Genomic DNA, 25,785 nt, shown 5'->3' with positions numbered 1-25,785 from the left:
ATTTATGATTTTCAGATTCTCTAAGATGGTCATTACTAAATCATTTTAATAACTCACAAACACTCAAAATACTTTACTAACAATTTTTATTGAATGACAAGCCAATTATATTTCCGAAATCCACTTTCACCAAAATTAATTAGAATCAAAAACATTTTGAAAATTAATGAACACTGGAGCAAAAAAAAAAAAAAAAAAATTAAACCACTGGCAGCAAATAATAACAATTATAAATCTGATCCAAACCTTCTACCCAGGACATGTGTAACCACTATTCCATAAAAGCATTTGAAAAGGAGAAAAATCAAAGTCTAGTTTGATCTGTCAAATACGGGTACATCCTGTAACAAATTAAACCAGAACTGATGAAGAAGTTATGGCATTTATGCACCTTTACCCTCAGGCCCTCTGCAGGAGTTCTGTTGGATTGAACATTTATTCAGTTTGTGGAGAAACTAACAATCAACAAAAATCATAGATGAACTCACACTTTCCCATAAGCAAACTAAAAAGAGATGCTGCCCCACAAAATAAAACCGCTTAAAAATTAGTACATTTCTCAAAATCAGAATGATATATGACAGCTTGAAGCTCTGATGTGCGATAGCTCTCTCTTCACTTGCAGTGAGTGGGACTTCATTTTAATAAAATGGCTTTGAATTACCAAACACAAGTTTTTATAGAAATAATACAGACAGCTAAACACATCAGTCTACAATCTGTTTATGTGAAACAATCATCCTGTCCTTCCAAATAACAGGCAGAACTGATTACAGTAATTAACACACACACACAACGTTCACAAGTTTCTCTCACAGGTGCATATCTTTTATCAGTTATAGGGGGCTTGTGCTGCCATTTAGTATAAATACAAGAAAATAAAGCAAAAAAAAAACTGGGTGTGTTTTTTTCCAAATGATACGGAACAAGCTTGTATCAAAAATGTACACGCACTGAAAACAATTTGGCCGCTAGGCATCAATTGCTTCCCAGAGAATTCCTTGATGCACGTCCACTCCCGATAAACTTCAGTTCACCCGCGGCGACTGGAATAAATCACCGAGGCGAAGCAAAATGTCAGGGGCCGGAGGTTCTGATGTGAGGAAGAAGTTCTGGGTCCCTGATTGTTCAGGCAGATTTTACTCAATGAGCTTCTTGGCCTTGAAGAAGCGGCGCAGGTAGAAGACCTGCCACGTGGCCAGACCGATCAGACAGCACATGGAGAAGATGCTGAAGTACAGCACGCGTGTGTTGGTGGACTCTGCAAAACACGACAGAACGTCAGAGCTCGTGACTCGTTTACCAGACACGTTTATTAAGCTGGAATTTAACTTCAGTGGGATGTTTTGTTGGTTCTTACCATTCGTATCTCTCATCTCCTCCTCTCTCTTCTTCATGTAGGCAAAGTCATTGACAACAGATTCTGAAAGATCTTCCAGCCGACGGAGTTCTACTTCCAGGGGCTTCAGTTTTTCAACCTTGGCAATCTTAACAAGTGAAGAATAACTTCAGACTGACTAAACAATCAAAGCAACAGCTGCAATTCTGCCTGGAACAGTAGATGTAGATCATCTCCAAAAGCAATGCACACTACCGTTCAAAAGTCTGGGGTGAGCATTTAGACTAATAAAAGACTAAAGAAAATATTTTTTTTAATAATCAAAGAAATCTGAAAAAATGTAGCATGTGTTCTACAAAATCATTAAGCAGTACAAGGGTTTTCAACACTGAAAACAAACAAATTAACATATTAGAATGATTTCTGAAGGATCATGAGACATTGAGGATTGGAGAAATTATGCCAAAAATTCAGCTTTGCATCACAAATTATATGCATATAGAAGAGTTAATTTAAATGGTAATTATAATAAAAAAATAAAAAATACTGCATTTTTAATCTGATAAATGCAGGCTTGGTGAGCATATAATAAACTTTTTCAAAACCAACCCCAAATTTTTGAAAACATCTGCAACATTAGAAATCAATGCAAACAAACCTCTTCATAATTTTTGGCCTCAACACCGTGCTTCATGTCCAAGTTGATCTGTTGGTCAGGAACTCTTCCAGTTCCTAAATAGAAGAAAAAAGTAAAAATCAATTGTATATCGGTGCTGATTTAGAATCGATTTGTATCATCATACCATCATAATATCACCTTTAGCTGAACATATGTCAGCAAAGGTCCTATCAGAAAGTCTCCAGACGTGTCAAACACTCACCCATAGGTGACTTGCTCTCGAAGCACACCTCAAACATGTCATAGTCCTCTGTGGTGAAGGCAAACTTGCCTTTGGTTGCATCTTCTTTCACATAAAGGATGTGTCCGGAGGAGTCTGTGATCTAACAGGGCCACAACATTGGATATTCAGTTACAGCCAAACAGCTAGATTTATTACAAGGAAGGCCAAAAATTTTATAATTCAATTAAATTATGTTAATCCATATACACCTTCTCTGTATGTGTCTGTGTGTGGAAGTAAGAGTGACGTGTTACTACTCGAGTGAATGAGACACGGTGAAATACAAACTACAATTACGTTTATTCTTTACACGCTTTATGTTTCTAAATAAAGGTATAGGGTCATTAACATAACTCATTTGATTTATTTAACTAGTTGAATGTTATTAAAAACGAACTATGAAGAATCGTTAAATCACCGTCCAACCAGGAAGCGCCATGTAGCACTAACATAAGGCCTTGCGTTTAGACTCAACGAACCGCGACAATCATCACGGATTTACTAAAAATTCCAAACAAACGTAAAGTGACTACAGAATACAACTGTAACGACTGTTTGTGCAAATATTTATATCGTTAATCCGGTAAATGCGTGGCGTGACGTCACCTTCAGGTTGGTTTTCGTGTTTGGCTGCTCGCTGATGTCGTATTCGCCGGTAACGAGCACGTCTTTATGGATCTCCTCCCGTAGACACTTTCTGCTGCGCACCGGTAGGTAAAATGAGATCGATACGACCGACTGAACCAAAAACAGCAATGAGAGAGAGAGCGAGAACACACGGAACCGCGCCATGACGAGCTGATCGCTCCACTACTGCAGGCCCGGATCGCACTGCGCCTGCGCTCTGAGTCCGCGCATGCGCAGATTGCGCAGTGTCTCTGCGGCTCTCTGAGAATCTAGAGCGCCTGCTCGTGGAGACGCAGGGAGTAGCGCAGACCTCGCTAAACACGTTGCACACGTTTTATTATTTTACGTTTAGAGACATTTTATGCAGTCTGAAGCAAGGTCCGACATTTACCATGAATTCGGGCAAAATAATCCTATAAAGTGACAAAATGCTAGGATAAAAGATCGTTCTTGTGCATATTTTTTAACATCTATTCTATTCTGTTCTATTTTAATTAAGGAAAATATGCGCATGTATTTAAAGCCTCAGCAGATACTGTAGTGGCTTGTAGCTTTGAGTTGTTGAATGTTGAATTAAGTGTTTTTTAATCCGGAAAGACTCAAATAATCAACATTGAAAACGTGCACTGTGACACAAACGCGACTGAAGTTGATTTAAAGTGCTATGATATTGTGGCCATACATTATTAACAACTACTTCTGTATTTATTTATTTATTTATTTAGATAACAACCATAAATATTTACATTTAATTTCCTTCCCATTAATGAAGTCAGTTGATATATGTGGGAAAAAAATGGACAAACATTGTGTATTTTGGTTAGAAAAGTGCTTTCATCAAGGTACAAATACTTATAAAATGTATTTATTTTTTCATATTATTTTGTGCTATATTTTTTATCTCCTTGTGAGAGGTTTTGCCATATTATCAACCTCCAGTCAACTTTGAGGAGATTTGGTCAGGATCAGAAAAAATAAGAAGTCAGACCTGTGTTGGTTTTGAAAATTACTTTAATACAGTGATTTAAAAGGTTAATTTGCCCAAAAAATGTATGTTCTGTCATTAATTACCCTCATGTCATTTCAAACCCGTAAGAGATTTGCTCATCTTCAGAACACAAATTAAGTTATATGTGATGCAATCTGAAAGCTCTCTGACCCTTCCATAGAAAGCATTGCAACAGGAGCGTCAGACGAGGGATAATAGAGGAACAGAGTAACAGGGGCCCTGAACATGATTTTAAGAGAATTCCTAGTGACGGCCCTGTGCAACTGCAGTGTTCCCAGTCCCAGAAACATAGCAAAGACACCAGTGTGACACCAGTGGCTAAACTTCAGTTTTGTGAAGCTATGAGAATAAATCAACGTAATCAGCATTGTTTACATTCAGGCGAGCAAACAATGATGATAACCTTGATTTAGTTCTGGGGAAAGTGCGCACATGTATCGTGGTACTGTCCATAATAAAGGATAGTAACTTGGGGAGAAGAATTGTTGAATACATTATGTTATTTTTGTTTTCTTTGTGCACAAAAAGTATTATTGTAGCTTCACAAAACTGAAGATGAGAAATGATATCGCATGGACTGTTTAACCGATGTCCTTGATACGTTTCTGGAACTTATTTTTATTAAAATTAAAATTAATTTGTGTTCCAAATGAAGGTCTTAAGGGTTTGGATTGACATGAGGGTTAGTAATTAAATACTTTTTTTTTTTTAAACTGTGTTTTTATTGAACTTTTTTCTTTTTTATAAAAAAATAAAATAAAATAAAAATAAAATAACAACAGCAAAAAACAAAACAAAAAAACAACAACAATTAAAGTTAAAATAAATACACAAATCCTTGATAGCACTTCAAAGAATACACCACATACCAGTACATTTGCTGCATTGTTCAAGCATTAATATATATTAAGTCTATTTATTTCCAGCTGATTTTCTATTGGTGTCCACCTCTGTCGAAAAATGTCTGATTACAACTACAAGTCTGCTGTCATCTTCTCAAACATGTATATCTGTTTCAGTCTATGTGTCCATTCTGTCACAGTGGGCTCACGCACCTTCATACAGTTCACAGTGATTATCTTCCTAGCTGCCATTAACAAGATATGCAATACAAATAAGTGGGATTTACTGAACTGATCTGAGGTGAAACCATCAAGCAAAAAAAATTCTGCATGCATCGGAATATCTCTTTCTAAAACGTATTGATTTCCCTTTTAACACCTTGCCAATACTCTTGTATTTTAGGATCTTCCCAGAATATGTGCACATAGTCCCCCACCATCCCGCAACCTCTCCAACATTGTGATAATGGTGAAGTACTGTCAAATGTGGCAACCACCAGTGGAACTCTAAAGAATCTCATTTTCATATTCCTTCCACATTTGACTGCTGATATCCTTATGAAAGCTAGCACATATATTTAACCACATCCTCTATTACAGTATTTAACTCTAGTTCCCAGTTTCTTTTGATATGAAACGTGTCATCAGATCGGTCCTGCATTAACTTCCCATAAATATGTGCTATATTAAATACTTTTTTTAAATACATTTTTATTTTGTGCTAAACTATACTTTTCAAACCAACTCTTATTTCTTCCGATCTGAAATAAATGTTTTGCGTAAATTAAAATTACAATTTTTGGAAGTACCATTTTCAGAAGTAAAAATGAACAAATCATCTTATAATTCACAGTGAAAACCTGTAAACCGACATTCCCAGAACTCCTAATAGTTTTATCACATATAGGCCTATGTTAGGGTTTTATCTACACAATATGTCGTTTACTTAATGTTTATCGCATCATTTTAGTTTCATGTGTGTTACCAATAATTTTTTTGTTGTTGTCAGTACATGTTGAATCAGATTCTTATTAGCAGTGTGGCCTTGATTTACTGGATTAAAATGTCATTATTTTTGTAAATTACAATTTTATACTGAAACACTTACAGAGTGTTACATATGCTCATATTTATTACTGCCTTTAATCACTGGGTGAAAGGTTGTCAGGTGTAAAATTAGTGTGACATCTACCTACTATCAATATCCAGTAGTGACCCTAAATTAGCTTCTACAAATGTGTTTTCATCTAAATAATCAGTAACTCTTCTCGTGCCTTGGTTTGGTAATCATCCACCAGATGATGTAGAAAATGGCGGCGATCCAACTGTGTGTCTCTATCAGTGAGGGAGCAGTGCATTATGGTCTATCTTTAGCCTGGATTCTCTCTGCCTTTTTTTCCCTTTTCTCCAGCTTTTTTTCCCTCAGCTCTCCAGCATACGTTGCCTGTCTGCTTCCTCCCCTGGGCTGCTGCATCGACGCAGGTCGGCGTCACTCTGTGCTAAATTTACTGCTGTTGATGCTGATGGTGAAGGCAGCGCACCTGCTATTTCTGTCTCTGCCTCTCTCTGGGGTCTGCCAATTGTATTAATAGACAGGGAATTATTACATACTACGTGATTTAACGTCAGGGCCACTATCTCCCTCACTGGCTGTGTCTGCTGTTAGAGATACAAAGCGGTAGTTTTGAGCTTTTCCTTTATAAATGCAATGCTTAACATTTTATTCAGCCTTTTGGGATAGCATTTTGTTTTGTCAGTATCTTTCAGTTCTTCATTTTTATCATTTTAATATAGCCACTGACTGAATTTAACAGTGTCAGCATAAAAAAAGGAAGAAGATCTTCACGTTCTTTAGGTTCAAGAGTCACTTGTTAAGTGTGCAACCGCGATAAGCAAGAAACAGGAAGGAAGTGACCTAGGCGTAATGGCGTGGTTGCGTCACAGTCTCTTACGCACAAGATCATTTCCACTGTATTTTCTTAGGGCAGCAATATATTATAGATAAAATAATGCAAACCAAGCGCAAAGGCTCTGGTAATTGGTTTAGATGAATGTTGACACATTTAGGATTTACAAAGATCCACTATTTGGTGTTTATTCAGTACATGTGCCAAACACGCAGAATCATAGTTTAAATATTAACAGGAAATCTTAATGCCTCATTCATCATTAAGGTGTGGTTTGAATCATATAGTTCATTCTCAGGCCAAATGACCACGGAAAGTTAAACATGAAAACTTGAAAGCGTAGTAGTCTTGCTGAACTATATACATTTTTTTTAAAGAAGTCTGACCAAAACAGCTTTTTTTTTCTTTTTTTTTTAATCAAAATTCTAACTTCTGTTTAAAATAAACTGTACAATTATGATATATTGTTACTATCTAAAATATATTTATAAGTTATAAATGTCTTTAGTGTCACTTCTGATCAATTAATGTTTTGGTGAATTATCTCTACTATATTGATAAAAATTTGATTTTTATTGATGTGATTAATTATGATTAGGCGATACTGTTGTTCTGTCTATTCTGCACGTACACATAACTTTTATATTAACATTGAGGGCCGCAATGGAAACAAGCCAAGGGCTTTGTGTTTTTATCCTTGACAGTTTTTCTAAAGTGTATGGAATACTTGTATTTTGTAAAATTTTATAAGCTTGTCAAATTAATTTCAATTCAATGCATTCTTGCTTAATAAAAATTAATTAAAAAAAATATTATGAATCATACTTTTGAATAATAATGTACTTGAGATATGTTCCATCAACACACAATGAGCTTACATCAACACAAACAAATCATTTTTGGTACATTTAATATTTATTGTTTCTAGTTTTGCAAACAATTCTTAAGTTCACACTTCAGTACAAAAATAAAAATCCCATAAATTAAACAGACTACGTTTTCACAGAAAACTTCATACTCGGACATCAGACCATTTAATGCAATGGTTAGGCAGCACACAATTGAGTAAATAACATTCACACATTCAGAAATCAACCATAAAGGCAAAACATATCAGTTCTCTATTGCTCAGAACACACTAATACAACAATTCAAATCTAGCACCAATTAAACTAAAAAAAAAAAAAACTATATTATTAGTTTAACTTAACATTATTAATGCAAAATCAGTTAATCCATGCTTATCTTGCTACATTTGGCAGGCATGTATGGTTCAGATAAATACAGGAAGCAATAACGATTGCTTGATATAGTCAATTTCATAGCCCTGCAATACCAGATTATATCAAGTTGTGTGTCAGAAATAGAAATTCTAAGTGTCTCTAGTAAATTCTCAAAGAGTGAGGAGGGTTAAGGAGTTCAAGGAGTTGGATGACTGGTTGTTGCTGCTGCTGCCCCGCCGGAGCACAGGCTCACAGCTGGGGAAGTCCTCATTTTCTGGGTAGGTGAACATAAAGGAAGACGTATAGGTGGTGCAGGCCGGGGTGCAGGTGACGACGGGCGTGCAAAGGGGCTCCAGGTCGTTGTTAGCAGGCGTATAGAGCGGCTCCCAGTCTTGAGTGTACAAAGAGCTTGACAAGTCCACATCTGGGACCGAGCGAGCCGTTTCCAGCTCGACTTTGGCCAAGAGCTCCAGAGACTCCTCCAGGGTGGGCTCCAGGTCGGAGATCTTCACCGTGGAGCTGAAGCTGTCGGTGGAGGCCGTGCTGGAGAACAGCGAGCTGCTGGAAGAAGTTGTAACTGGTGTGTTGGCAATGGAGACCACTGAGGTAGTGATGCTGTGGATCTCGGGGACTGAAGCGGCGTGGACGGGGGAGACGGAGCTGGAAGGGATCTTGCAGATGGGTTTGTGTGCGGCGAGGATGAACTCTAACCTCTCTTTCTCTTTGAGCAGGTTGGCAATGTCGTTTTGAAGAGCGGATTTCTCATCCTCAAGATCGTCAGTTTCCTGTTTTAGAAAAAACAAACGTTGTTAGATTGACAGACACTAAACATTAACTTACATAGTATGCTATACGAAGAGTCTTCTCAAAGATCTGCGATATACTTACAGCTTGCAGCGTATCGGTGAGCTCTCGCCTTCGGTTGCGGCATTTTGCAGCAGCCATCTTATTCCGTTCACGACGGACTCTTTTCTTCTCTTCCTCCTCTGGAGAAAGCTGTGGAAGCAATAACATGGAGATTTTACTTTCTGAACTGTGTAAACTAATAAACGGATACAGTAGGGGCACTAGATGACCAGGTGTTAAAAACAAACTCAGTGCATTGTTTACCTGTTCAGTTCTGGCTCTCTTGTTGGAATTTGGGGACTTGGTTCCAGTGACCCTCATTTTAGGGTAAGGGTTTGGGTTGTAAGATCGAGCTCCGCCGTTGGAGGGCGCCACAGATGAAATCACGGGTTGGACCATCCACTCCAGGTCCGGGCATGAGGAGATCGCGGTGACGGTCGGCACGAAAGAGGCACTTGAGACACTCAGGTCTGTGAACTCCTGAAATGCAAATATTATAATATTTAATATATGCCAGATATTGTAGATTATTAAACTATACTTTATTTGTTACTTATGAATAACGTTTATTTTTAAATCATAATGTTTATTACTTATTAACATATGCATTATACTTAAATTATTACTAATCTACTACTAGTACTAATATAATATATATATATATATATATAACACTTTAGTTATAATAAATAAACTACAAAAGAATTCATTTTAAATGTGAAATCGTTTAAAAATTTTAAAAGAGTAATAATAATTGTCTTAAATACCTGAGTCTTGTTGAGCGGGTAATACGCGACGCTCTCGCCGCTCGGCGACGCCGTGCTGCACCGGGAAGACGAGTCATAGTCGGCGTTAAGGCTGGTAAACATCATCCTGTCCAAAGTCGAGAAGCAAGAGCTAATATATCCAAAAAGTTCGAAAGATTTCAAAAGCCTCGGTCTGCTAGCTCCTTGCTCGTCTGCTGTTCTCCTCTCTGTCGCTATCCAAAGTTTGACTGCTGAGCCACAGCGCTCGCGGAGTTTTTATAGGAGCTTGTGACGTCAAAGGGCGGTGCGACGCGCTGCCAGTGTTTGCATAGAAACCTCCGAAAACACGTCGTCAGGAACGCCTTTTGCTGAATACATAAACCAGTACACATCTAATGCAAACTTTTAAGATTAGTACATAACAAAATGTTTGTAAAAACGATCGTAGATTAATATTCTGACTGAAAACCCAGTGGAACATGACGTTCCATAGCAGGGTATCCCAGTAGACGTCATTTACCTTATATGGAATACATCCTGAAGAGGCGTGGTGCTGATGGGAAACACTCTGTGCAGTGTAGAGCATTATGTAAAGATTCTTCGAGAAGTCTTCATTGTTTTCATAACAACTTATAAACTACTATATTTACAGCGATACTGAATTTTTTTCAGTTTTAGCATCAACGTAGTATTTCATTTTATAAATGCAGTTAGTGTAATTAGATAATGCAAAACCACTTCATCCAAACTTCAAATGCTTTTTAGTTACAGATCACGTTCAAACTATGTTTACCTAGCACTTTATGTACTTAGATTTCATATTTTCTGCGACGCACAGAACATGGATGGCCTCGGGCTGTGTTCGTGCATTTGCGCAATAAAAGGCGTGCATTAATACAGTCTGAGCTGCCTTCGCACGTTTAATGAGGGATTCCTTTGTAATAAAATGCTGAGTTGGTTTCTTATCTGTGAGTATTGCGTCACTGCACCAAACAAATAATCACTATTTAAGATTTCAAATGGCCAAATGTTTTAAAACTATAAGCTATGTAAATTTTTAAGGCCTATATCAATAAAATATAAAATAACACGTATGTCTGTTGGCGTGTGTGTATAGCTATATATGGGGGTTCGGATGGTATTTAATTTCTTATACTTTTTTTATGTAGTCCTATATTTGTATTTATTTATTTAAGTAACTGGGCTGCACAAGGTCGGTTTGGATATATTTTGTACATTCACTTTCCACCATTAGCTACGGGTAAACATGACCGAAGCAGGTAGTTTTGTTATTGATTAACAAGCGAAAATAGCTCTATCAGCGTTCCCATGTGATGTCATTTACTTCTGCTCTACTTCTGTCTTCGTGTTTTGTTTGATCTTCCTCGTTGTCTAAGCGACGCCCCTCCCACTGACGTCACTGCAACCCGAGCCTCTGCAAATGTAGGCTACTCTGAAGTTTCGCCTTTCACTGACGAATGTCTGTTCTCACTTATTGACAGTAAATAAACAATGCAATTAATTTGTCCACTCTAAGGTACTTTAAAATTAAATAGTAACCTTTAGTTCATTAGAAATTTCACTGTCATTCCTTTTATTAAAATTGAAAAATGTGTCTGAGATAATGTACTTTTACTCCTTGGTCATTGCACAGAGACCTTTTCCATTTTTAAAATGTGATTCTTTTTTTTTTTTTTTACACATTCTGTCAGAAAATAATAATAATAGTGTTAAAAAGAAATTTCACTGTACAGTCAATCTCAGCTAAATATCTTAAATACTGGGATAGGCTATAGGCTAATCATGCCTTTAACCAGGCTGAAAGTTTTATAATTTATTTAGATATGGCTGATATATATAATATAATTTAATCTTAACACTTATCTAGTTATTAATAATAAATTGTTCACTGTGCAAAATCATTGAAACCGAAACCTGTGATTATTTTTGATCACCTTGTGACAAACCTAACATGTGTAATAATAGATGTGCTAAAAAAAGAAAGCACGTAGGCTAAATTCCCTTGAGAAATTTATATCCTGAAAAGATGATTATGTCACTGTGACATCATGTGTTTAGGTATGAAGTAGGAGAACAGGCAAGTAATGTCTTCCTCATGGAAAAATAACAAAAAACAATTACAACATATAACATATAATTTATATATATGGTTAATATGTACTGTTTTTGCTGAATGATCCTGCATCCAGCCCTTTTCCCTTTATGAGAATCACAAAGAGAAAAAAAAACAATTACGACATATAAAATATTATTTATATATAGTTTTTTAATGTAGAAAATGTGTTTTTAAATAATTATTTGATTAAATAATAATTGTTAAATAAAAAAAAATTATTGTAGTTTTATTGAAATAATTGGGTAGGGATATGTGCTGTTTTTGCGGAATGACCCTACATCCAGCCCTTTTCCCTTTATGAGAATCACAGATCAGAAGCCAGAGGCGGGTCTGCCGGGAAACACTTGGACTGTGGACAGAAGGGAGGCCCCACTCACACGCCCTCCTGTGAAAACAGGATTACCTAATATTAGCTATAAATAGAGATTTTCAAACAGGTTGTGGAGAAGAACAACGACGTTTTCTATCACCCGAGTGAGAATTAACGCGTAGAAAGCCTTTGGGGTTTTGTGCAGATCCTTAACATGATAGAAAGAATAATGCCTGCCAGCAGACGGTTATGAAATCGACAACTTTGTTATAAAAAAAAGGCTTAAAATACATACTTAGATAATTTTGGTTACTTGGCGATTATGTCGTCATAAGAATGTCATTGAATTAAGTGTGATATGATAAAAATAGGCTGTGCCGCAGTAGCGCTGCAGCCAGAGGCCCCACACCGGATGTGCCATATATGGTCAAGGCACGCAGCTCTCTGATTGGCTGCTCACATTAGCGACAGGGTTGTTGCTGGAGCGCTCTGAGTGGGAGATCCATCATTATAATTGACAAGGGATACGAAAAATCACAGTTTTTAATAGAAAGGGCGCGGTTCAAGTATCACAACAATTATTTCATTGTTTAATTCTCTCTTATCCTTTGGCATACATGCTCGTTGAATAACACTTTCTTACACTGATTATGTCAAAAGCAGTGTGTATTTTTGTTGTTTATTTCTTTCAATCATACGCCTAGTGGGACTATCACACGCTTGCAGATGAACCATCAGAGAGATATAAATCTCTATAATATTCCTAAATCGCAACCTCACGCAGGAATGCAAAAGAGAGGCTGCAAACAAGACACGTAAAATGACGTATTTTGTTCATTCATGTGAAAGCAGCGGCGTTAATATGATTTAATGATATAGAATTGCATTGCTTTACGCATCGGACGCTTTATTTGAATGCCTATAATGTCGAATCAAAACGAGCGCTGTTTTGATTCAGGCATATCTGTGTAATACCGTATATATTTTTGGCTCATGCTTAACTGTCTCCCCTCCGGATCAGTTGTACAGTCTCACAGATTTCATTCATAAAAATCTGCCTCACTATAAAGAGAAGCAGCGTTGATGGCTGGTGCCTCCTAGCGTAATAACCTCAATCTAGATTTTTTTTAAACCCTAAAGAATAGCATTTGGTGACATTAGTCACAAATTAATCTGGTTCCCAGCATCTCCTGGAGCGATCTAGCAGAAGTGATGCCTAAAAACGCGAGTGTTTCTCAGGTGTCTGCAGAACAGCTGCTGCACACATCAGCTTCTGAGATGAAGGATACGCAGGTACAATCAATTGCATGTTTACCTTGAATGTAACCTAAATGATTTATTTAAAAGAGCTGTGATTAATGTTTTATGTTTATGTGATGATTTAATTTTTTAATACAAACAGATGATTGATGTAAATTGTATTTAAAATTTTGTCATGGACCATATCTGATGAACACATTTTCGTTCTTGTTCTCAGAAAACAGGTATTCTGAAGGATGCTGATGCTCCCTTTGTTCCAACGGTCACTGCTGTAGCTTCAGCTCCAGATCTCAAGTGGATGGTCCTGTCGACTGACATCTCTTCAGTGTCGCCTTGCAGAGATGAGAAATCACAGAGCTCATCTCACTGCACAGATGCCAAACCGACTCGAAAAACCTTTACTGGCCGGAGGAAGGGGGTGAAAGATCAAGTAAATCTCTATATATTCTCAGCACATAAATTGTATTTTTGTTTAAATGCTTTTCTGATGAAATCCACATTCATTTGATGTAGAAAACATATATTTACATCAATCTATAGGTTCCATTAAGAACCTTTAACATCCAACCTTTCAACTGCACAAAAGGTTCTTTATAGTGGAAAAATGGTTCTTCAGATTATTAAAATGTTATTTTATGGTTTCTTTTAAGAACCTTTGGGTTCTTTGGGGAACCTAAAATTATTCTTCTGTAAACATCCTCATTATTTTAAAATATATAATTTTAAGTAAAACTGATCTATGCATGCATATCTTAATTTTGTGTATATATGCTGATGCTGTCACTCAATTATGTACACATACGCATATATTAGCCATTAAAAAACACATATTGATAATTATTTTACAATATGCATATGACTTTTAATCAAACTCAAGCACATTCCATTTATACTAAATACATTTTAATTTTGATTTATAAAAACTAATACTATTTTCCAGGCAATCCAACCCACAACCTTGGGTTTTATATATATATATATATATATATATATATATATCTATATATACATTTTAATATAAAAGGCATTCAAATAGAAAACGGTTATTTAAATTGTGATATTTCACAGTATCACGTTTATTTTTTATTTTTTATCAAATTAATGGTGCTTTGATGAGCAGGCTTTGTTAAAAAACATGAAAAATCTTGGTTATTCCAAAAAAAAAATAGAAATGTGCATGTGTTCTTTTATTTTAGCTTTCTCCAGAGGAAGAGGAAAGAAAGAAGATCAGAAGAGAAAGGAATAAACTCGCAGCCGCCAAATGTCGAAATCGCAGACGAGAGCTGACCAACAGCCTCCAAGCTGTAAGTTTACAAACCACTATATTTTGCAATAGCCTTCTTCAAAAAATACAATTACTTTGTACATGAAATGATTATAATCTGAATGTGTATAGGAAACCGATAGTCTCGAGGAGGACAAAGCAGCTCTGCAGTCTGAGATTGCCAGTCTGTTAAAGGAGAAAGAACGACTCGAACTCATCCTCTCGGCTCACAAGCCCCATTGTAAACTCACAGAGGAGACTCCGGTAGATAGTGAGGAACAAACCCAAGCCCAGAAGGAGCAGATTCAAGCTCCCAGCGCCTCTCCAGAACAGGTGCCCACCTCCCCTCAGCAGGTCGACCCCACCAGCACTGCGATCTTTGGCGACTCTGATGTCCTTCTGTGCTCCAGCGCCGAACTGGGAGCCACTGAGGTGGAACCGTACATCGATATGCGAGATGTGTCCATGGAAGACATCAGCGAGGTGATTGAGAGTGGCGATGACATGGATCTGTTAGTGCCAGATATTGACCTCACTAGCTCTCTGGGTCTGAGCGAATGGGAAACCCTGTACATGTCAATGGGTGGTGGGTTGGACCCTCTCAGCTCGCCTACATGCAGCCCCACCTGTAACAGCTCTAACGCTGTGCCCATCTTCAGCTTCAACAATGTAGATGTGGAGAAGCATGACAGTGGGAAAGAGGGCAAATCTAATGCAGCAAAAGAAATATTGGCTTCTGGCACATCATTCTTATGAATAAAGGTTCCAAAATGGGGTTTCCACAGTGATGGAAAGGTATCTTATGGTTCCATTAAGAACCTTTGGTTCTTGAGATGATTGCATGTTCTTCACTCTTAGAACAAATGGTATGAATAACTGTTCAATAAAAGGTTCTTTGGGGAACCCAAAATAGTTATTCTATATGGCATTGCTGTGGAACCCCCCCTCCCCCCACCCATCCCTCCCCTTTGGAACCTTTATTTTTAAAAGTGCAAAAGAACCTTTTAGTGAACGGTGTGTTCTTTGTTGATATCTATCCATGGAAACTTTACATTGCACAAAAGGTTCTTTATAGTGGAAATAGTCTCTTTTCTGAATTTGATAGGTTCTTCACAGAACCATTGATGTCAGTAATGAACCTTTATTTTGAAGTGTTGCTTGCTGAATTTGAAAACACCCTTTTGGGTTCCCAAAAGAACCTTTTAATTAACAGTTCTACATTATATATATATATATATATATATATATATATATATATATATATATTTATATATATATAATTATTTTGTTTTGTTTTTTTAATTAGAAGATTTGAATATTTCAAAGATTATTTTTTGTGCAGTGGAAAGGTTTCATGGATGTTAAACGTTCTTTATGGTACCATAAATGCCAATAAAGAAGGGTAAGTTATGACATATTATCGATGAACAGAAAAACCCTCATAAAAATGCTTTCATAAATGAGTCTGACATGTTCAACTTTTAGTGAATGCTGTGCAGTAGATGTAATGTGACCCTTACATCCAGTGAAGTCACTGTTTGTTTCTTCCAGATGTTGACATTGTTGAATATGTTGTTCATGCAGTGAAAGATGTGCTTTTATGCACTTTTGTACCATGTGGGTACGTGTAAATGTATCAGTTGGTGTGGTGATGTACAGTGCAGTCTGTACACCGTGTCTTTAGTGTGTGACTAACTGTTTTATGGTAGCCTATTGTCCAAAAATAAATAAATACATAAAAATATGACCATGCTGGCAAAAAAAAAAAAAAAAAAAAAACCTTTATGCATTTTTTGTTCTTCCTGCTTCCTTTCCAATGGTCTGGCATGTTTATAATAAACAAAGAATATATATCAAAATTAAGAAACGTTTTAATGTATTTTTTATTTATGAGTGATCCAGGAAAAAATGTAGAAATGTAAAGCTCCTCTTGGGCCTCTTTCATTTGCATGCACGAAAATGAAAGCATCGTTTCGATTAAAAAAAAAAATCACCCACGTCTATTATCATTCCATGAATATCGCGATCCATCTTTTTCTAAGGTATCTGTGAAACGGCATTCACCCACGACGAGGAAGTTGTCACGGTCGGAACGTTCTATCTACGCCTGGGACGCAACGTAAAGCGCCTGACGTCACTGCGTATTTGCACGCGCGCATTTCTTTTTCTCTCGGTTCTACTTCCGTGCCCATATTTGGCAATGAAATCGATCTGTTGTTCTGCCTCTATGGAAACAGCAGACTAGTGTTTCAAATAAAGTTTTCCCGGAAGATCTGGCAGAGAGAGAGAGAGAGAGAGAGACAGAGAGAGAGATAGAGAGAGAAGTGGAGCTTTCGGTATGTTACGGGAACTGTTTTGTTTTTTTCAGGACTTAATTTGGGTTTCCAGCGTACATTTTAATCATTTTCGAACCTTCATATATAACAAACAGTACGTTTCTTATAAAAGGGCCTCTGCTCTGTTGCAAAGTTATAATATTTTCGATGAAAACTTATTGTTATGGCTAAGAGGGTTCTCTTGCACACAAGTGTAGTGACTGGGTGCGAAAGCAATGTCAAACACTGGCTGCTATTCATTTAAGCATTTAAACTCATGTTTATTAATTTAAGCACAGCTTATAAGAACTAACTTTGTGTGTGTGTGTTTGTTTGTGTGTTTGTGTGTGTGATTACTTGCAGTATGCAGTGAGTTCAAAAGTCCATAAGTGAAAATGCTAGTTTAACAATGATTTATAATAATAATAATAAAAAAATGATTTAAAACGTTTAATCAGAACAATAATTTTATTGAGAATTTGCACTGAAAAACTCTCTTTGGCATTGCTTATATGGAGTATTAGCAGTTTTTAGTATACTCTAGTTTTTATTTTTTGTTAAGTTTTAAATAAAAATCAAACACACACACATATATATACACATATATATAGTACAGACCAAAAGTTTGGACACACCTTCTCATTCAAAGAGTTTTCTTTATTTTCATGACTATGAAAAAAATTGTAGATTCACACTGAAGGCATCAAAACTATGAATGCACACATGTGGAATTATATATGGAATTATATACATAACAAAAAAGTGTGAAACAACTGAAAATATGTCATATTGTAGGTTCTTCTTTTGCTTTGATTACTGCTTTGCACACTCTTGTCATTCTCTTGATGAGCTTCAAGAGGTAGTCACCTGAAATGGTCTTCCAAGGGTCTTGAAGGAGTTCTCAGAGAGATGCTTAGCACTTGGCCCTTTTGCCTTCTGTCTGCGGTCCAGCTAACCCTTAAACCATCTCGATTGGGTTCAGGTCCGGTGACTGTGGAGGCCAGGTCATCTGGAGCAGCACCCCATCACTCTCCTTCTTCATCAAATAGCCATTGATGCCTTCAGTGTGACTCTACAATTTTCATAATCATGAAAATAAAGAAAACTCCAAACTTATGGTCTGTACTGTATATATAATTTAATTATGATCTCAGACAGTTAAACCATGACACATTTCTTTATGTTCAATCATTTAATATATAATAATTCAAATAATTATTTTCTAAATAAATTATTAGTAGTAGCCTATTCCATAATTGCTTATATTACAACATGGCTCAGTGTTCACCCATATCATTGCTTAGACTATAATTCAACACTCAGACAGACTGTAATATGAGCAGAATGAAATCTGTCTTCTTCTGCTTCAGGTGAAGCTCTGTTTCCCCACACAAGCACCTTGATATAGAGACACACTGCTCATATCCACACACCTCTGCTGCTGCTGCTGCTGGCAATGTGTACAGCGTGTTCTTGGCACAAACACAATGTAAATATCTCATGTAGGCCATTTCGTTAAAGTGCAAAAGGATTAAAAAGGGAACCTGATGGACAGACAGACAGATGATGGTCAGTCGATTCACGTTCAGCTTTTGATTAGTCAACATGTGCCCAGATAATGATTCAACTTGCCAAAATAAAATTATGTCCGGCAGGACTTCCTCTTTTTGTGCATGATTCAGGTTGCACATTTTTAACATATAGTGAAGTTTAGAGTTAGCTGGATATCTGGGGTGGCTTTGTTTTTCTTCTCATACATTTGACTTAATATTTTTACCATGGTGCAGATTGTATTTAAATCCACAATCTAATTTGAATTAACACAATGATTAAATTAAATGTTGATTATTTGTAAAGAATCACAATGCAACTATCATGCACACAGCGACTTGTATGCAGAGACATTGTAAACCCACCATATTTAGCTCTAGGAAATCTTTTGCTAATAAAATCAAGACTACTTTACATAAATATGGCAGGTTGAAATAACTGCATATTCCTGATAATGCAGCAATGTTTTCTGTTTAAGAACATGAATAGTGAATAAATATTCATCGGCCATAAGTGATTTGTGATTGTGCATTTCCAAATGACTGTATTTCCGATTAGATTATATTTCCAGGGTCGGAAATTGGCTTGTGTTTGGAGCAATGTCTGGTTGCTGTTCGGCTTAAGTTTATCATTGTCTTGAGTTTATTAATATGATCGTGAAATGCAGAAGTGTTGTACTCAGCATTACTCATCAGGATTTGAATGTGTGCATGCTGTCATTGAAGGAGGAATTGATCTCTAATCACGTTTTATGCCTTTTTAACCCTTTTTTCCCTTGACGGGTTTGCATTTCTGCACTTTTGTGTGTTAAATCTTTACAACAAGACACATGTTGTGCATTAAATGTAACTTAAGACTGAAAATTCCAGGACTTATGAATCCCGATGACTCTTCTGATGAATCTATAATGCTGTCGGACAATAAATGTGGAAGAGGAACTTAGTCTGTGTGTCAGAGGTGAGGCACAGAGGTGATTGTGTCTGCGGTCAGTCTGTCTGTATATTTCAGTGCATGTCAAAATATCCAGGCTGGGATTGTTTAATCATAAATACGCATAAACTTATAGATTCCAAAAAAAAAAAAAAAAATTAAAGCCAATTTTATTACACAGATTTCTCTCTCATGTGTCTGTGGGAGCGATCAGAAATACATTGTGTAGTTAGTCTTTCATTATTGCAAAATTGTGGAATTTGTTTTTATTATTTTAGATGCATTCGCTTAAATAGTCTTGAAGTCTGACTCAAATGAAATAAAGCAGATACTGCAAGCCACTTGATTGATTTTTTGCTGCAGATTTTATTGGAACTGAAATAGTCCGAAATTATATCATCTGCAGTAACATGTAAATCACTTGAATTTAAAGAAAGTTAGTAATAAACTCATATAGTGCTGCTAGGTTTGCTATATGTAACAGCTTGTAGGTATTTCATTGGACCTGTACATTAGTGTTATACAACAGGATAAGCTATCTATAGTCATTTTTTTTTCTTGAGGGTGTGAAAACGTGTTTAAGCAACTTTGTCAAATGCACAAATATCTCCATATAGTATTTAGACATTTTAGCCACTCATGAAATGAATGTCGTTGTAGAAAAAAGTGCTAAAGAATGTTCCTGTATCTGTGCTCATTTGATACAAACCTTTCGAAGACATTTAGCTTTTTCCCACCCTTTTCATTATATTTGTTTGACTTTTAATCATCTTAACATTGAAGTGTGCTCAATGTTTCGCTCAAGTTCAAACAGGTGTTTTAGCAGATAAACCACAGGAGCGGTTCACACCTGCGCTTCACAACCACAAACCGTCACGAGTATTTGATCTTCATTTTCAACAACTAGTTGTTTTTTTATCACTTTTGAGAAGTTTTCTGCTTGAAGCGCACTGGTGCTTTGTTTCTGTAAAGTAAATGGCATTAGTTTGATATTCTGTTATACAGAGACTTCCGGTCTGTATTCGATACTCAGTACTGTATTACACAGTATTTTGATTATAAACATATTTACTGAATATTTGTAAAATTGATATTTTATTTTGTGACATAGCCTGGGATTTCAAATTGAGGGCCATGAAAATGTTCCAAGAAATACAGGTTAATAACTCAAATACATTTGATTAAAACTTAATGAATAAATAACGATTAAATACATACATAGCAATTAAAAAAAAAAAAAAACAGTATCTAACAAAAACAACAACAAAACGAAAAAAGAAAGGACTATAAAGAAGTCTAGAGAAGTAGTTTCTTGTTAAACACCATAAGCTCAGTCTGGTCATAGCTTGCAGACTAGTTTTAGAGGGCTTTTGACCACTTCTTAAGCTGGTCAAACCAGGTTGGGAGACCACGTGACTAACCAGTTAAAACCAGCTGAAAGACCATAGACTGGTTTTAGCTATTGTTTTCAGCAGGGTTACAGTCTTTCTTTTATTTTCAAGTTCATAAAATCAGTTTGAACAAATGTAATAAAGTTACATGATACAAATTTTTTTTTTTTCAAGTGATAGGGCTATTTTACAGATAGCCTACAGTCAGAAGTTTTTGGACAGTAAGATGTTTTATGTTTTTTAAAGAAGTCTCTTCTGCTCAACAGGACTGCATTTATTTGATTGAAAAAAGTACATCAAAAGCAGTAACAAATGTGAAGTATTGTTGCAATTTAAAACAACTGTTTTCTATTTGAATATGTTTTAAATGTAATTTAGAATTCCATTAGAAATCATTCTAATATGATGATTTGCTGAAGAAACGTTTTATTGTTATTATTATCAGTATTTAATTTTTTTTAGGATTATTTAATGAATTTAAAAAAATCAGCATTTATCTGAAATAAAAAGCTTTTGTAACATACACATACGTTTGATGTCAATGTATTTTATTTATTTATTTAGAAATTATAGAAAGGAATTATTTTGTTTAGCAAGGATGCTTTAAATTTACCAACATCTTATATAATGTTACAAAATATTTCTTTTTCAGATAGCTAAATGCTGTTCTTCTGAACTATCTATTCGAAAAAAAAATCTACTCAGCTGTTTTCAACATTATATTACTTTTTTTTAGCAGCAAATCAGAATATTATAATGATCTGTGAAGGAAAAACTTTTGACTGGAAGTGTATTTATAATAGAACTCATTTTGTGCAGTTTAATTCTTTTTCTCGTGGGTCTCATATTGAAACTCGAGTTTCCTGAAGCTTCATTACAGAAAGATAAACAGATGAGCTCATCGTGTTGTGTTGTTTGTGTTTTGATGGGATATCCCGCGTCGGTGGCTTCACACAGGGAGTCCCACGCTGCTGTGTTGTGTGTTGTTTGGTTGCTAGGGGGCGCGGCCTATCTTTTCTTTTTAGAACGTCTGCTGTCGTCACGCGCGGAGAGTTCCGCATTCCACAGCCCCAGACATACATAAACGCGCTGATGCAACGGGAACAGACGCGCAGACGAGCTGAACGGACGAGCAGCCGCCAACTCTCAGCACCGAACAAGTAAGTGCTTTATTCTGCTGCTATTATAATGCATTTACACTGTTATCATAGAAGTGGATTAGACATGACTACATCAGGCGCGTTGTAAAGTCAAACATGCGGATCAAATAAACAGATGCACTTAAGATGATTTTATATTTATATAGAGACAAAACTGCATTGACAGTGAGCTATAGGCTAATAATAAAACCTAGGGATGAGTTCAATTATATTCATGCATCACTGAAATCCTGAATGTATTTTCTGTAACAGCTAGGTCATTTAATGCACACTGAAGTACATTATGTACTGTACTTTAACTGTATTGTTGTGCGCAGCGTTTTCAACCAGGAGTACATTAGAGACTTTTAAATTCGATACATTAATGATCTATATGCATTATAAAATATTTTTTAAAAAAGTTATTAAAGAATGTTTAAAATCTTGCTTTTTTATATCGGGAGTCTCTGGTTTGCCCCTGAGTTTTGAAGTTTGAGAGCCCTGGTTTTAATAAGTTAGTCTTGCAGTTATGCAACAACATATTCATATGCTTATGTATTTATATATGCATTTTTATTATTTCAGTGTTATATTTGTACTTTGAAATTATTTTGTCACACTATTGTAGTCTGCTGCATAACACCTAAAAACTTTTTCAAATACTGAGCATTTACTGCACCTCATGAAATATGGGCTTCTTTTATTCATTATCGTCATTTCGTCATAATGGTTTCTCAATGTTGAAAAGTGCTCTTTTTTTGAACTTCTAATAGTCAAAGGCAAAAAGAAATGTTAAATGGTCTCCATGCAGATGTGTTGCAGAAAAAGAAAAACAGGAACAATTTGTTTTCAATCTTAGATTTCATCATTAAAATGTGTTTTTCTGAAGAACCTTGAAGAATGTAGCCAGAAGTTGCTGCGAATGGCTTGAGGAGTTTTTCAGGATAGAAACGTTTGACTGTTACATAATCTTGTAATGGCCTTTACAGACAATTCACTAGCTCTTTTAAGCCTCGGTTTTAAAAGCGTAGGTGTTGTTTGTGCTCTTGGGAATCTTGAAGTTTCCCTATAACTCTGTGAGAAGCAGATTTACAAGCACATCTACACCGTTTGTGTTCCTCTCATGGAAACTTCAGTATTCTCTGTGGCTTTCCATTGGAGGCAATACGCATTTTGACCTATCAGTGCTTGTTAAACTTCTTCCAAAGTAAAAACTCTTCTTTAAACTTGTAAAAAGTCACTACTAGTGTTTTCTTTAACCCTCTTGTAGTTGTCCAGTCATTTTGACTGGAGAAGATTTTCTTTTCACTGAAAATTCAAGTTCATGGACTAAAACTCACTATAATATCTGCTTAAAAAATTATTCTTGCACTTTTCAGGATTGGCCTACAAGAAATTGCTTATAAATTATGGCATATTAGTTTTTCATATATATAAAAATATTGCATAAAACAATTTTTATCAATCAGCTTGTTTTTTTTTCTCTTTTCAGTTAGCACAGGTTTTGTAGCTCATATGCCTCATTGTTCTGAGTTCATGCACCTCTGTTTTTTGAGAGATTATTGCCAAAATGATCCACAAATTATGCTTTTTGACTCTGAAATTGTGGTGCATGAGCTCCGATCACTGAGGCCTACAATCGATCATTTCTTAAAAGAAACACAAAACCTGTGATAACTGTAAGAAAATGAGCCACAAAAAATACGGAATCCAAGACTTGCTCATAATCTAGCGTAATGAGTGATTTACAAGTAATTTTCAGGAAAGAATGATTCATATTCTTTGCAGTTGCATTTGTATGTGTAAATGCATTTTAAAATGTCACGCATGATCAACAGAAGCGCTGACATCTCTCTCTTTCTTTCTGAAGCAGCAATGATGCCTGGTCAAATCCCTGATCTGCTGATGACGGCCGGTTCTCTGCCCAGCGTCGGTCCTCTGGCTGGCATTCCCGCCACCACCCTGACAGACCAGCTCAAACTAGCAGAGCTCTACAGCCTCGGTGCGGTTCTGTCTCCTCTCATCCTGAACAGACACGCCAAGAGACCGTTCGACGTCATCAAGGGTGAGGTGAGAATAAAACATGACATTTAGCACCTACAGACATTCAGAGCCAGGTTCTGATTGCATCTGGTGAGTCAAATTGCAGATTGCATGTTACATGTTAAAAATGCTGATAGGTTAAGTAGTTCAAAACATATGTGCAATAGCTGAGAAAGTGAAAGCATTGCAATGTTCTTTTGTTTGAGAAGCTTCTTTGAAAGCACTTTATTGCCTGGTCAAGAGTGACACCTGGTGGACACAAGAGACAGCATTCCTGATAAACATACTGTGCATTATAAGAACAAGTATAAAGCTGTTAAAAATGTAACGACAGACACTTTAGTGTAATTTTATTGTGTATAAATGAGTAAGCATATATCTAAACGAACACATTGGAACGTTCTGTCCACAGGCAGGTGATGATGAAGAACGCAGGAAAAGAAGGCGAGAGAAAAATAAAGTTGCAGCCGCTCGCTGTCGAAACAGAAAGAAGGAAAGAACAGACTTTCTCCAGCAGGTGAGTTAGAAAATGTACAAAAGCCCGTTTGAGGATTTATTATCAGTCACTGAGGGGAAAGGAAAAGAAAAAGAGGAAAACTTGATTTGACAGTGTTCTTGTTACAACTTTTTCTTTTATATTATATTAATTTAGCAATTATATTGAATATTTAGTACTTTTAATAATTAATTTGTTATAATGCAAAACTTTCAAATGAACTTGAAAACAATTTTATTAGAATATTTAAAATGACATGTATTAAAATCTAATACTTGTGTAACTATGCATGGCATTGTAATGTTTTCATTTATTAATTTATTTTTATTTTTTACCATTTCCATTATATTTATTGAGAGATAAAAAAAACTATTTAAAAAAATATTATGCTTGTGTAGACCTAATTATAATGTATGTCATTTTTTAAAATTAAATTAGACTACAATATGTCATTTTTTAAAATTAAATTAGACTACTTCACATCTCACTTCATATCTTTTAATTATTAGTATTTAAATGGAGTATTTAAAATGAATTAGTGTAGATAAATAATAATAATAATAATAATAATTTTAATCTAATATATATATATATATATATATATATATATATATATATATATATATATATATATATATATATATATATATATATAGATATATATAGATATATATATATAGATTAAAATTGAGAGATTACATGAAATATTTTTTCTTTTAAAAAGTTCTAATTTTAGAGGACTTGACATAGCCACTACCTAAAATAAGTACAAGTAGCTCAAGTACAAACATAGTTTATTAGTATTCTCATATATCATATAAGGCAGTATGATTAAGCAAACACTCTCTGGTCGCTGCTCTAGGAGTCTGAACGCTTGGAGACGCTGAACTCGGAGCTGAAGTCTCAGATCGAGGAGCTGAAATCTGAGAAACAGCAGCTGATCGTGATGCTCAACCTCCACCGGCCCACCTGCATCGTCCGCACAGACAGCGTGAAGAGCCCCGAGAGCGACCAGCGTGAAGAGCAGTCCGACTGAACACACCACAAACACACTGTCATTCAGGACACTAGCACAGGAAGAAGAGGAAACAGTCGGGGATTTCTTGTAAAAATAACCAACATCCTGTCAGTCAATTTCAAGGTGAAGAAAAAAGGGAGGATATTTGTGTTGACAACAAACAAACCTCCCTGAGATCATCCAAAAAGCTCCAAGACGTTTGAGAGGCAGGTGTTGATCTGAGCGACTCCTCCAGCGGCCTGCAGGTGGCGCTGTCTGATAAACTGTTCACTGACGCTGGCGTCTCCATGGACCGATTGTTTACTGTTGACGCGGTCAATTGTATATTGTACTATTTATTGTATGTACATTTTTATTGTGCTATCACATGATATGGTGAATTGTGTGTGTTTTATCTCCAGGGTGTCTGTTGAACGGCCACTTTTGTTACCAAATAATGTTTCTTTATTACATAAAGCCACATTAAATAATGCCTATTTTTCAAATACAA

The 25,785-nt window shown here is 35.9% G+C and overlaps 4 protein-coding genes across 5 annotated transcripts; 2 read left to right on the top strand and 2 right to left on the bottom strand.

The window, feature by feature from the left end:
• Positions 1–69: 69 nt before the first annotated feature.
• tmed10 (transmembrane p24 trafficking protein 10) lies at positions 70–3,110 on the bottom strand. Its single transcript, XM_052586689.1, has 5 exons — positions 2,848–3,110; positions 2,221–2,341; positions 1,998–2,071; positions 1,361–1,487; positions 70–1,261 (listed from the first exon to the last, which is right to left on the bottom strand). Exons 1-5 carry the CDS (start codon positions 3,031–3,033, stop codon positions 1,140–1,142), a joined length of 630 nt encoding a protein of 209 aa, XP_052442649.1. The 5' UTR covers positions 3,034–3,110; the 3' UTR covers positions 70–1,139.
• Positions 3,111–7,519: 4,409 nt separating this feature from the next.
• fosab (v-fos FBJ murine osteosarcoma viral oncogene homolog Ab) lies at positions 7,520–9,685 on the bottom strand. The gene is made up of 4 exons (XM_052586670.1): positions 9,463–9,685; positions 8,960–9,175; positions 8,738–8,845; positions 7,520–8,634 (listed from the first exon to the last, which is right to left on the bottom strand). The coding sequence occupies exons 1-4, from the start codon at positions 9,565–9,567 to the stop codon at positions 8,020–8,022; spliced, it is 1,044 nt and encodes a 347-aa protein (XP_052442630.1). The 5' UTR covers positions 9,568–9,685; the 3' UTR covers positions 7,520–8,019.
• Positions 9,686–11,294: 1,609 nt separating this feature from the next.
• si:ch211-153j24.3 (protein c-Fos) lies at positions 11,295–15,370 on the top strand. Its single transcript, XM_052586672.1, has 4 exons — positions 11,295–13,181; positions 13,366–13,578; positions 14,345–14,452; positions 14,545–15,370. Exons 1-4 carry the CDS (start codon positions 13,101–13,103, stop codon positions 15,166–15,168), a joined length of 1,026 nt encoding a protein of 341 aa, XP_052442632.1. The 5' UTR covers positions 11,295–13,100; the 3' UTR covers positions 15,169–15,370.
• Positions 15,371–21,479: 6,109 nt separating this feature from the next.
• On the top strand, positions 21,480–25,785 carry LOC127984172 (jun dimerization protein 2). Of its 2 annotated transcripts, none has more exons than XM_052586691.1 (4): positions 21,480–21,759; positions 23,612–23,808; positions 24,194–24,298; positions 25,140–25,785. In XM_052586691.1, the coding sequence occupies exons 2-4, from the start codon at positions 23,614–23,616 to the stop codon at positions 25,311–25,313; spliced, it is 474 nt and encodes a 157-aa protein (XP_052442651.1). In that variant the 5' UTR covers positions 21,480–21,759; positions 23,612–23,613; the 3' UTR covers positions 25,314–25,785. The 2 variants fall into 2 exon arrangements, with proteins under 2 accessions (XP_052442651.1, XP_052442650.1); XM_052586690.1 differs by having other exon boundaries at positions 21,485–21,759; positions 23,609–23,808.

This window comes from Carassius gibelio, chromosome B20, assembly GCF_023724105.1.
Source record: "Carassius gibelio isolate Cgi1373 ecotype wild population from Czech Republic chromosome B20, carGib1.2-hapl.c, whole genome shotgun sequence".
Taxonomy (NCBI): domain Eukaryota; kingdom Metazoa; phylum Chordata; class Actinopteri; order Cypriniformes; family Cyprinidae; genus Carassius; species Carassius gibelio.
The sequence above is the reverse complement of the archived record's forward strand: the minus strand, read 5'-3'. Positions and strand labels throughout refer to the sequence as shown.